The sequence below is a fragment of the Chiloscyllium punctatum genome, chromosome 1, assembly GCF_047496795.1.
Source record: "Chiloscyllium punctatum isolate Juve2018m chromosome 1, sChiPun1.3, whole genome shotgun sequence".
In the NCBI taxonomy this organism is placed as follows: domain Eukaryota; kingdom Metazoa; phylum Chordata; class Chondrichthyes; order Orectolobiformes; family Hemiscylliidae; genus Chiloscyllium; species Chiloscyllium punctatum.
Window position 1 is genome coordinate 34,406,035 of NC_092739.1, and position 13,717 is coordinate 34,419,751.

Here is a 13,717-nt window from a genome sequence, read left to right on the forward strand (position 1 = left end):
TGATTGCATTCATGTGTCAGTTAAGATGCTGTTAGACCAGTCATTTGTTATTCAGAAGAATCTCCATTATTGTAATGTGCAGTTGGTCTGTGACCACTGCAGGAGCATTGTGCAAGTCTGCGCCAGATACGCAGGGAGTGCCTTGTATCTTCCTTCCATCTCCATCAAACAGCCTCAGTAGTTGCCTTCTGCAACATAAGAACTGCCCATTCAAAATGACATTGCTCACCTCAGTGAAGACCCTCCCACAGAGGAAAGGGAAAGATACAACTGGAGACAAACCAAAACAACCAATGCAACAAATGAATAAATGATTGGCTTGCTCAAGTCAGGATCCTCTTGCATTGATAGATTTGGACCCTCCTTGCAAAATGCTCCACCAAGTGTCTCCAACATTGTGTAGTCTCTTGTGGCCTTTGCAACATTGCACTATAAAAAGGACTGGAGTCAGCACTAAAGGTAGATGGAAAGTGTCCAGCATCTTCAAAATTGGAGGATGATAATGTGAAGGAAGTGAAGGAGCTCACCAATTAGTAAATTAGGTCCCACTCAGCATATTTATCCTGTCATTCCAGTCAGACATAATACTGAAAATTCTATCTAATGTGCTAAAGCACTTCATGAATGTTCATTCGATGAACATCTCCAAAAATGCAGTTTAAGACTGCCACCTTCTGTTCAACCAGGCCAATTTGTATGATGTGTAAGGATCTCCATGCTGTCAATAAAAATACACAATCGGTCTATTGCTCTTTAAATTCTATCAATTGATTTTGATACCTGGGACTTTCATAAACCGAAACAGTTTTAAGAATGGACCAAGACTCAAACATAAAATAGCCACAGGGATCGCCTGACCCAGACCAACCAAGGTCATGACAGTCTGGGTTGAAGTTAATATATTCACAACGACAATGAAACTATTCCACTAGACCCTATGGGAAATGTGAAAAGATTCTCAGCTCCTATCTGACTTTTTTGAGGATTTTCACCTTTTATAGAACATAGAATAGTACAGCACAGAACAGGCCCTTCAGCCCATGATGTTGTGCCGACCATTGATCCTCATGTATCCACCCTCAAATTTCTGTGACCATATGCATGTCCGCCATCTCTTAAATGTCCCCAGTGACCTTGCTTCCACAACTGCTGCTGGGAACGCATTCCATGCTCTCTCAACTCTCTGTGTAAAGAACCCGCCTCTGACATCCCCTCTATACTTTCCTCCAACCAGCTTAAAACTATGACCCCTCGTGTTAGCCATTTCTGCCCTGGGAAATAGTCTCTGGCTATCAACTCTATCTATGCCTCTCATTATCTTGTATATCTCAATTAGGTCCCCTCTCTTCCTTCTTTTCTCCGATGAAAAATGTCCGAGCTCAGTCAACCTCTCTTCGTAAAATAAGCCCTCCAGTCCAGGCAGCATCCTGGTAAACCTCCTCTGAACCCTCTCCAAAGCATCCACATCTTTCCTATAATAGGGTGACCAGAACTGGATGCAGTATTCCAAGTGCAGTCTAACCAAAGTTTTATAGAGCTGCAACAAGATCTCACGACTCTTAAACTCAATCCCCCTTTTGGAGGTGAAGCCTCACCTGTAATTATCAAATCTGAAAATATAACTTCAGAAAACACGGAATATACAAACAAGCTAATGAGCTTTGTTTTAGGAAAGGAGACGGAATCAACAAGACAGAGTTCATCATAAGCTGAGAAGACTCTTCCCTCTGTTGCCCCCCCCCCCCGCCCCCCCCACCCCCCCACCATTCCCCTCTCTCTATCTCTCTCTATCTCTCTCTAGAGAGAGAGAGAGAGTGTAACCATATCAGAAATAGGAGCAGGAGTAGGCCATTCAGTCCCTCAAACCTTCTCCACTCTTCAATATGATCATGACTGACCTGCCTCAAGGTTCACTTCCTCTTTTATGCCAATTCAGCATAGCTGTCAACTCCTTGATATTTCTCTTTAAATATTTTCAGTGATCTTGCCTCCACAACTCTTTTTGAGTTAGATAATTCCATACATTTACTACGCTCTGTGCATCTCAATTTTAAATGAATTTCCCCTCAATCTGTGAGTACATCTCCCAGTTCAAGATACATCCACTAGTAAAACCAAACTGCAATATCTATTCTGTCAAACCTCTCAGAATCTTGCATGTTTCAATAAGATCACCCCTCAATTTTCTACCTCAGATAAATAAAGGCCTAACCTGTTTAACCATTCTTGATAAGTCAAACCTTTCATCCCAGGGATCAGCCTAATGAATTTCTTTTGAACTGTGTGCAATGTCAGTACATCCTTTTTTAAAAAATACGGGGACTAAAACTGTACACAGTATTCCAAGGTATCTTTCCAAGGCAAGTTAGGCTGAAACAATCCCATTTGTAAACGCGTTGACATCACAGAGAGCAAGCCCACAGGTAAAACTATTTAAGAATCAGCCAAAGGGAACATTAAAATGTTACCAATGGAGGCATAGTACTGTGGTAATCTGAAGTAAATATATCTGATACTACTGTTCTGTTTTTATTTTGCATTGGTATTAGATAAACTAACAATAGAATTGTGGAATGCATCAAAACAGAAATTGCTGGATAAACTCAGCACGTCTAGCAGCATCGTCACTGAACTAAAAATATTAACTCTGTTTTTCTCCCCCCATAGATGCTGCCAGTTCTGCTAAATTTCTCCGGCAATTTCTGTTTTTGGATTATTCAGAATGCCACCATCTGCAGTTCTTTGTTTTATTTTCCTGGAATCAGGAATATTGTTTTGTGACACAATTTCCTTCGGTGGCTAATCCTCATAAACACAATTGATATAGCCTAAGAGAACCACTGCAGATTATGGTCAGAGGTTTTATTGTGATTAAAGAAGATTGAATCAGGCAGGCAAAAGGATACCCAACAGGTCCACTCAGTTTTCCACTTTTAACTGCTCACTTCACAAGTGACAGAAGGTTAGCTGGCATATAAAAGTTTCCCACCACTGCAATTCAACTCTCATAATTCCATGGCAGAAATCTTGAATCTGTCCTCAAATGACACCAAATGCAAACTGTCAGGAATAGAGTTACATAATGTTCACATTTGTCACTCATACAGAGTAAATCAATTAGAAGCATCTGTCGTAACAGTAACATATGTTAATCTGATGTTAGTAATGATACTAATTGTGTGCAAACACTGTTTGTGATATTACGTTAACTTATCACTGTTATTCCAATCCATATATTAGCTGATGTACTATATCTCATATACCTGCACAACTGAACTAACAATAAAATCTTCTATCAGTTCTTCTTTTAATTGGTTACAGTATGTCATTTATGTATTTCAGGTGTCTGTCAGTTGATGAACAAAATTGGTGAAACCATTGACAAAATCAATGCCTTTAATAAAAACGATGAACAGTTTCTGGAAGCATTTGCCATTTTTTGTGGCTTGGGAATACAGAACACTCAGATGTATGAAGCTGTTGAAATGGCCATGGCAAAACAGATTGTGACACTTGAAGTAAGTGATGAATAAGGGTAGTTTTAATTTTCACCACAGGCTGCTAAATTCCAGATTGCGGATCAGCACACCATTGTGCACCTCACTTGACTTTCCTCTCCCTCGTCCTTTGTAGTTGAGTAGTCCTTATGATGAATTAGCTATCATCCCAGAGGTGTACCGCTAGCAGTTATCTACCAGTTTCTGCATGCTGCACATGGGAAACCTGAATCTCAGACTTTAGATGTAATAGTGCTGCTAATTCTCCACTACTGCTAATTCCTGTTTCCGAATCCCACATCTCATTTGCATGGAAACATAATTGGAGCAGTCCCTAATTTGTGTTTGCATGAATCCCAACCATTTAAAAAATCAACAAATTTCAATAGAATCAGATTTTGGGGTCCCTAGGACGTGGAGATTAGACCGGGTAAGAGAAAGTCTGTTCTTAGTTCACTTCTTTTGGATAGATAAGGAATGTCTTTGCAGAAATACGATACCACTTTGGATCCTGTTCCAGGACACCTCTGGAGGAGGTAAATTAACTTTGGGAGCCGTTGCACCCATAAGGGATCCATTGAGATTGTCAAATCAGGCATTTTAACATTTGTTCATTGGATGTGTGTTGGCTAGGCCAGCACTTATTGCCAATCTGTAATTGCTCTGGAGAAAGTGATGGTGAGTTGTAATCCTGCACGATCACAACCAGCAAGTGGGAAGGAATGCTGATATAGTTTCAAGTCAGGATGGTGAGTGGAAGAGTAACTTGCAGATGATGGTGTTCCAATATATCTACTGCCCTTGTCCTTCTAGATGGTAGAAATCACATGTTTCAAAAGCACTGATAGAGGAATCTTGATGAGTTATTGCACTGCAGTAAATGATACACATTGCTGCCACTCTGTGTCGGGGTGAAGAGAGTGAATGTTGAAGGTGGTGAATGAGATGTCCGTCAAATAGAATGTTTGGTCCTGGATGGTGTCAAGCCATTTGGTTGTTGCTGGGATTGCAACTGGGAAGTGGAGAGTATTCCATCACACTCCTGATTGCAGCCTTGCAGATAGTGGACAGGCTTTTGGGAAAGGAGATGAGTAACTCACTGCCGAATTCCTAGCCTCTGACCCTGCGTTAATGCCCTCCAATATTTATGTGGCTGACTCAATTCAGTTTCTGGTCAATAGTAACAGATTGTTGAGAGTGAGAAATTCAGCAATGGTAATGCCATTTAACGGGAAGGGAAGATGGTTGGATTCTCTCTCCTCGGAGATTGTCATTGCCTGGTGCTTGTGGGACTTGTCAGCACAAGCCTGAATTTTGTCCAAATCTTTCTGAACACAAGCCACTTTTATATCTGAAGTATCACAAACACTGCTGAATATTTTGCAAACATTAGTGAACAATACTAGCACCTAGCCAACAATTTGCAAAATTGCTTAGCTGCACACATGAAGCAGGACAACTCCAATTTGGCTAAAAGCTGCCCTAGTAGTCTACTTTCGAGCATCAGTAAAATGATGGAAGGTGTCATCAACAGTGATATCAAACAATACTTGCTTTGCAATAACCTTTTGGCTCCCACGAAAGCCATTGGTTAAATGCCTTTAGAGCGCTGCTTGGAGGAGAAGAAACAATGTTTCCCTGAGCTGAATAATTCAAAGCTGCCAACTGGCTGGAACCTGTCCAACATATTCTGTCTGCCACATTCACAATGACACTGAGCCCTCACATTTGTCCCTTGTAGAATTTGACCAACAACACATAATAAATGCCAGATTCCCACTGAAGCCTGCAAATAGAGCCAGTTCCTCGATCACCATCCTCGACATGCCTTTCTGTCAAGATTCTTAATCCTCAAAGCTTTCCTGTATTATTTTTCAAAAGCAAGTTACATTGTAGCTTTCTTAACAAACTGAATAAGTCATTTTTGATCAGCTTTCCGGAAGGCAAGGGGCGAACTCTTAAGGAGAAAATTCTTCAATCAGAAAGTAGTTAAAGTGTAGAATTCACTACTGAAAGAGTCATTGATGCAGATATCATTGATGTATTTAGGGGAGAGTTAGATAAATTCAAGAAACAGAAGAATATATTAACAGGTATGGAGAGAGCAGGGCAGAAAGAATCTCGTGTTGAGTATAAATGCAGATCAGTCGGGCCAAATGACCTGTTCATCTGTACTGTAAACTCTATGAAATTCTACACAGCACATACATTTTATCCTCCCACCATGTGTTGTTTTTTTTTTATTCTCTACCTATGACCTGTGTGCACCACTATTGCCAAATAAACTGCAGACATTCTCCATTCCAACATGAGTCAGATATGGTCCTCAGAGGATTCTAGTGTGCTTAGTCCAGATATGTAGCCCACAGTAAAACTTTTTAAATAATGGCGCAGACAGGTATGGATTTCCTCTTTGGTGTCATTTTATAATTGTATATTGTAGAAAAATATTTCTAAGCTATCTGTTGTTGTTAAATTGAAGATCCAAGCTTTGGTATTGTGACAGCTATTGCAGGCACTTTTTTTTTCTTCAAATGTCATGTAGGGAATCTGTCAGTTTAGCGCCGTTTCTGGAGGTGTGAACCTCATAAGAACAAGAGTAACTTTCAAGCAATAAGTAACACTGCTGTATCCAGGAAATTGAAAATTGTTCCAAATGTCTTTTGATGTTTTTTCAGGTCCTTTCATATCATGCATCTGCCACTGAAAATGAAACTGAGGCGCTTCAGGTAACAGCGGTAAAAAAACTTTCCATTTCATATTTTGCTCATAATTTATGTTGTTCAAGCTTTCAATTTTAATCATTACAATGTGTGCCCACACACATCTAGTAACTTGCAATGTCAGAGCAAGGAGATGGCATCATGGCACTGTTACAGAATTTGCCAAAGGTGATAGCTTCTGTCTCTCCAATGTCTAACTGGATAAAATTGCTCCTTATCTAACATGATGCAAAGACGGTAGAAGAGTTAAAGCATGAGCTGCTAAGATAGAGCTGGATGCTATTGGTGTGTTTGTAGATTTCAGTAAAAGTGAGTGAGTATATGGTAACATTTGAGAAGGTTGAACTAACGTCAAAGGAAGTTTGATAATCAATATTCAGCACTCAAAGCTGCTTCCTTAGCTCTAGGTAGGAAATGGGTTCTTCATAGTACATTTGCTGAGAAATTGCTTTCCACACTTCAAAATTTTGTTGAAGATATTGGAGGTTTGATCTTTTAGTCCTTTTGCAAATTAGATTGGCCTTCAACTGTCAAACAGTATGGCCAGTAACAACAGCAGCAGCAGTAGCCCAGTGGTCACAGGCCTATAGCTAGACCCGAGTAAGGGCAGTACCAGATAAGGGATCAACAGAGAGATATGACTTGTTGGAGGCACTAGCTCAACACAGGCTCCATAGCAACAGCTGAGCTTTCTCGATGAGTCTGAATATCAGTGTCAGAAGAGGTTCAGGATGCCATGTTAGACTGTGGTCTTTCGTTACCAATCAAAGTCACTGCAATCTTCAAATGTTTTGCCTTTGGACCTCTCCAGGCCTCTGTTGCAGTCATATGCAGTGTCTGCTCATCAAAGATCCACAATGCATAAAGCTGATGATAGTTGGGTTGCTTGTCAGAGTCAGCAATTTGTGAACTACTCTCACGGCAATGATAGTCCGAGTGGGCATTTTGGCTGAAGCTGGTTCCCACAGCTGCACAAGCTTGACTCTGCACAAGCAGCAACAACTCCCCCCAGAACTAACAATCAAATGCAAAGCTCTCACATCTATAAATGTGATGTTGGTGTGCAACAATAAAATGATATTTATGTTGAAAGATTCTCAGGCAACTGTCATGGTTCTTTCATCTTGCAGCAATCTAAGTTCCAAGATGTCTTTGGGCCCAGATATAGATCCAAAGGGATGGCTGCTAAGCATCAAGGAATACTCCCTTTGAACATGGCTCATGAGAAAGCTGATATATAATTGTTGCAATAAATATCATATCACATTAAATATGTGGTTTGAAACATGCTGAAAGTGGCTTTCAGATTTCTGGTCAGATCCGGATTTACTATCAATATATACCAGTTAGAATCTCCAGATTGCTTGTGATTTGCTATGCTCTGCACAGCACAGTGAAACTTGAACTTATGACTGAAAGAAGCCAGGAGTTCAGAACAATATTGGAAAATGCATAGAGAGAGAGAAGTAAGATGTGAAAGAAGAGGAAGAAGCAAGTGCTAAAGGCAATGCAATCTCAGTTGCTTGCATTACTGCCGGGGGTATTCTAATGATTGAAAGCTTTATTTAGATTGCTTCAGTGAATGAATGAATCCAGGAAATACAACGGCCCCTCTTCTTCCCATCATTCCTTTCACTGCCCAATGCTATTGACATAAAGTAGTCCTGCAATCACGAAGCACACTTGAACATCCTCAGTCGGACCCGTATCAATTCATGTCTTCACATCAAACAAATTAAAAGGCTACTTACCATCCAGCACATGACAATGGACACAATGAAAAAGAACTTTTTTTTGTGAGGGAAATAAGCAATAGAAATTCATACAGAAAACACTCTTATCCTCAGACATACCTGTAGAGGTGGAAGAAAAGGACAACTACAAAGCCTTACTCTCCTTTTCCTATTATTCCTATATAGTATAACCTTTATGGCTTCAGTGGGGAGATGATGCAGACTGCTCAGAGCCCAGCTCTGTCTGCTACAATGTCTGAAGTTCTCTAGGTTTTGGAGCTCATGAAAGCACCAAAAAACTACTTAACCTGGCCCATGTTGTATCAGGTTCAGCATTCAGGAAGTGAAGTAATATATGAGCTACAGACTGAGAGGTTGACTGCGGGTCAGAAGGGAATCCTTACAGACATCATTAGGTAAGGTGCTTCTTTGGAAAACTGGTACAGGCACTATGGGCCAAACTGTCTCATTTTACACTGTAAACATTCTGTCATTGGTGCTCAATTCACCATCATTTTTTTCATGGCTCAGTTGGAGTTGATCTTTACCATTGTGCTGGAGAAATTTAAGGTACAGATGAATATGGCACTGCAAAGCCAAGGTATCTGCCAATCTATTTAAGATGAAGGATATGGTGACATCCAGAGTTTGCATGACATCAGTCATGACAGGTATGGACTTAAAATATTTCCGAAACATTTCCAACTTCATCTCGTTGATGGAACTTGATTCTGCATTAATTGGTATCTAACGATGAGGAACTGTTTATCATACCAGGGGTATGGAAAAGGAGGAGTAAAGCTTTCTAATTGATCACATTAATGTTTAGGAAAGTGTTGTTAAATTTCCCTTTTTCTTCAAATTAACCAGATTGCATTAATTTGGATCACATCCTCATAACACTTATTCTTGCTGTAAGATTGAGCAATAACTCTCATCATCTAAAATATTGGAGAAGACCCTGGAATTTTCCAATATCCAAAATACTGGACAAAATCCTGGGCTCAGGCTCCAAATGCAAAACAGCACCAGAATGATTTCTCTCTGGAACTGTTGTTAAGCCTGGAATTTCTAAGAGAACAATCAATCAAACCTAACTTTCGATACTGAAATTAACTTTTACACTTCAGGCTACCCAGCACAGACAGTATGGGGCCTACAGATATACTGAACATTCAACTTTGATCAAAATCTATTCACAGAGGTATTGGTCATTCAAGTTGAATCAAAATATATTCACGCACTCTTAACAATCGGGAAACCAGTTGACTTCAAAAGGAACATCAGTAACTCAATTGAAAACATAGATTTGGCACGAAGATAAGGGTGCCACAATTAGTATAATTGCAGGCCACAATCTCACCCGAGAAAGCTTTTCAAAGCGCTATCTTCAGAAGAAGAGTTCCAACAACTTATTCCAGTGGTTATTTCCAAGAGCTACCTCCAAAAGGGGGATCGCCACAGCAATTCCAAGAGATACTGACACAGGCCTGTTCTGAGCCAGGGGAACCAACAGCAACCGACCATGACCAGCAGACCCAAGAACTGGCCAACTCTGAAAACCACTGACCTGACCGGTATCGCAAAGCCTCAGACACATCCTGTGGTGAAAACCAGGCTTGCAAAACATAAGGAAAGTCAAGTACTCACCGGATAGATCCACTACGCACCTTACCGCATCAGCAGACTCAATCTAAATATGGCAAGCAGGATCAGCCAGCTGTGCTTCAAAATCACGTTTTCCTCAGTGATGAGCTGAAACTCTTGAGACCCCAAGGTTCTGACCTAGCTAGCAGGGAGGAGAAGGCAGGTGGTGACAGTGCATAGGGACTCCAAGGTAGGAATTCTGATTCAAGTATCTGTCATTAAAACAGTTGTTTTTAGGTTCTAATAGTGTTTGATCTGGCTAGTAGTGTATTTAATAGTGTTACTTTCCTCTGTTTAGTCAATTGTGTCAATTTCCCTGCATTTACCTGTATCTTTTATACTACACTTACCATTTCTTTGTATTGTCAAGAACACAGAGATTCTTTTTCCCTGAAACACCTGTCTACTGTCTTCTTCACTTCACAGTCCCAGAGTAAGTCCCGCGTCTACAACCAGGGATGTGGGGGTGATTCGAACCACCTAAAATTACTGAGTGCAAACCCTACATTATCTGCTTGATGTCAACTTGTCTTTCAGCTGCTTGTTGAAAAATATGAAGAAATAAATTCAGAGAGCTCAGTTTCTGGCTGTGTAATGAACGGACAGTTTGTTGCAGGACTGCTTTGCATCATAGGGAAGTGGACAGGGAGAGGGGTATGACAGTTACTTTCATTCAGAGGAAGTGACTAGCTGATCCTTAAAGCTATTACAATACCCGGGGCATCCAAGCAACAATGTGGTTAACTGATGTGGTGCTGAGGTCACATCTTCATTTTCCTCTTCATGCTTCTCTTTCTTTCCAGTTGGATCACCAGCTACGTGGAGAGTACCTTCTTCCTCCACTTATAGTCCTCACAGCGACATTCCATTGTACAGAATACAGCACCCAATTAGAGACTGCACTCATGAGTATTGAGGAGTGCATCCCAGTGCATCATGACCATGTATACAATGACCCTTGTGGTTTACGTATATTTTACATTTATTGATGAAATTCCTGAGTGTGACATCACTGTATTTAGAGATGGTATCCTTTGTTGGATATCAGCCACCCCTTAAGAGTACTTCCTATTAATAGGTCAAGATTTAACTTGGCATAATAGGAAGTCTCATGACATCTCCCAGATAATCCAACTCAAACTTGCCTGGAATATTCTTTGTCCATAAACGCTGCCAGACCCGATGAGCTTTTCCACTATTTTATGTTTTTCTGTCTGTGAGTTTGGTTACATGGATAGTGTCTCCAGTTGTCTCAGTGCCTCTGCTGCTACCAAGACCATTATCTACTCTCAGCTGCCAAGAGAGTGGGTTTTGTTTCTGTAGATGCTGATGGTCTGACTTCGAATCTAATCTTAAAGTAGCTGTGGCATCAACCAACCTGATGTTTTCCATGTCAAGACCTCCAAGGTATAGAATTAAGTTCCTCACAACAGCTACTGTTACCAAGTCTTTTTCTAAGAGTAGACTAACAAAGCAACAGTGAACACTGAGCTGAAATTAATTTTCGGATTTCTGACATCGATCTCACCCCTGTTACTGTGGCAGACTGAAGCCGTTAAATCCAATAAGTGCATGAAAATGACTTTAAATGTGGCTCATTTAAATATTAGAATTAGCAACCCAGCTCTCTAGAAGGATTTAGATTTGTATGTCTAAACTTGTCTCCATTTAAACTGATGCGGGCATGTTGGGGAGAGGCTGAGTACAGGTTTCTAATTCCTGCTGTTGTGATCTACTCTCTGCATCTGCTTGACAAACTAAAATTGCTCACCTCCACTTTAATGTGTCTCAAATACAACATGTGTCACCGGGTAACCTGCCTTCGTTCAATCATTACTTAAAAATTAGAAATGACCAATGAAGTGGAAAAAAATCCAGTAAATTTTTAAATAGTAACCATAAACATGTTTTATCATATTCACTATTTTTCAGGCCATGGCTGTCCCTTCTGCTCATTCACTGAAGCTGCTAGATTTTAGCTTCAGTGATTTTGACTTGACTGAAGTCGAAACAACGCTGGCTGCCATCCGAATGTTCATAGATCTGAATTTTTTACAGAATTTCCAGATGAAATATGAGGTAAAGTGGGGTTTGTGGAATCTATAACAATCGCAAGTTATTAATCCTATAAACTTAAACTACACCTGAGTAACCTTTATGAAAGCCGACTTATGCTTCAATATTTTTATCTGGTAAGTGAAAATTATACAAGGAAATTTGTAATGAGATCTCAGCTATCTGTAAGAATAATAGGGTGGTTATGGTAGGGGATTCTAACTTTCCAAACATAGACTGGGACTGCCATAGTGTTATAGGTTTAGATGGAGAGGATTTTTGTTAAGTGTGTAAAAGAAAACTTTCTGATTCAGTACGTGGATGTATCTAATAGAGAAGGTGCAAAACTTGATCTACTCTTAGGACTCTGGGGCAGTATGGTGGCTCAATGGTTAGCACTGCTGCCTCACAGCGCCAGGGATCCGGGTTCAATTCCCGCCTCAGGCAACTGTCAGTGTGGAGTTTGCACATTCTCCCAATGTCTGTGTGGGTTTCCTCCGGGTGCTCCAGTTTCCTCCCATAGTCCAAAGATGTGCAGGTTAGGTGAATTAGCCATGCTAAATTGCTTGTAGTGTTAGGTGCATTAGTCAGGGGTAAATGTAGGGGAATAGGTCTGGGTGGGTTGCTCTTCAGAGGGTCAGTGTTGACTTGTTGGGCTGAAGGGCCTGTTTCCACACTGTAGGGAATCTAATCTAATCTAAATAAGGCAGGGCAGGTGACTGAGGTGTCAGTGGGGAACACTTTGGGTCCAGTGACCATAATTCTATGAGATTTAAAATAGTGATGGAAAAGGATAGACCAGATCTAAAAGTTGAAGTTCTAAATTGGAGAAAGGTCAATCTTGATGGTGTTAGGCAAGAACTTTCAAAAGCTGATTGGGGGGATGGAAAATGGGAAGCCTTCAGAAATGAGATAACAAGAATCCAGAGAAAGTATATTCCTGTTAGGGTGAAAGGCTGGTAGGTGTAGGGAATGTTGGATGACTAAAGAAATTGAGGGTTTGGTTAAGAAAAAGAAGGAAGCATATGTCAAGTATAGACAGGATAGATGGAGTGAATCCTTAGAAGAGTACAAAAGCAATAGGAGTATACTTAAGAGGGAAACCAGGAGGGTAAAAAGGGGACATGAGATAGCTTTGGCAAATAGAATTAAGGAGAATCCAAAGGGTTTTTACAAATACAATAAGGACAAAAGGGTAACAAGGGAGAGAATAGGGCCCCTCAAAGATCAGCAAGGTGGCCTTTGTGTGGAGCCACAGAAAATGGGGGAGATACTAAATGAGTATTTTGCATCAGTATTTACTGTAGAAAAGGACATGGAAGATATAGACTGTAGGGAAATAGATGGTGACATCTTGAAAAATGTCCAGATTACAGAGAAGTGCTGGATGTCTTGAAACGCACAAAGGTGGATAAATCCCCAGGACCTGATCAGAGTATTAAGTACAGGAGTTGGGAGGTTATGTTGCGGCTGTATAGGACATTGATTAGGCTACTATTGGAAATTTTGTGTGCAATTCTGGTCTCCTTGCTATCGGAAAGATATTGTGAAATTTGAAAGTGTTCAGAAACAATTTACAAGGATGTTGACAGGGTTGGAGGATTTGAGCTACAGGGAGTGGCTGAACAGGCTGGGGCTGTTTTCCTTGGAGGGGTGACCTTACAGATGTTTTCAAAATCATGAGGGGCATGGACAGGATAAATAGACATAGTCTTTTCCCTGGGGTGGGGGAGTCCAGAACTAAAGGGCATAGGTTTAGGGTGAGAGGGGAAAGATATAAAAGAGACCTAAGGGACAACTTTTTCACACAGAGCGTGGCACGTGTATGGAATGAGCTGCTAGAGGAAATGGTGGAGGCTGGTACAATTGCAACATTTAAAAGGCATTTGGATGGATGTATGAATAGGAAGGGTTTGGAGGGATATGGGCCGGGTGCTGGCAGGTGGGACTAGATTGGGTTGGGATATCTGGTCGACGAGTTGGACTGAAGGGTCTGTTTCCATGCTGCACATCTCTATGACTCTATACTAATCAATTTGAAAATAATTGAGTTCTATTTTTA

At 40.7% G+C, this 13,717-nt stretch overlaps 1 protein-coding gene across 2 annotated transcripts in view; it reads left to right on the forward strand.

Moving 5' to 3' along the window:
• Positions 1–13,717, forward strand: part of pde5ab (phosphodiesterase 5A, cGMP-specific, b) — a 115,312-nt gene that overhangs the window by 69,627 nt on the left and 31,968 nt on the right. Inside the window, exons 10-12 of one of the 2 annotated variants that reach the window (XM_072589658.1) lie at positions 3,343–3,518; positions 6,176–6,235; positions 11,533–11,679. In XM_072589658.1, coding sequence (XP_072445759.1) covers positions 3,343–3,518; positions 6,176–6,235; positions 11,533–11,679 — 383 coding nt within the window. The remainder of the gene's footprint in view (positions 1–3,342; positions 3,519–6,175; positions 6,236–11,532; positions 11,680–13,717) is intronic. The other variant, XM_072589753.1, reaches the window with a different exon arrangement.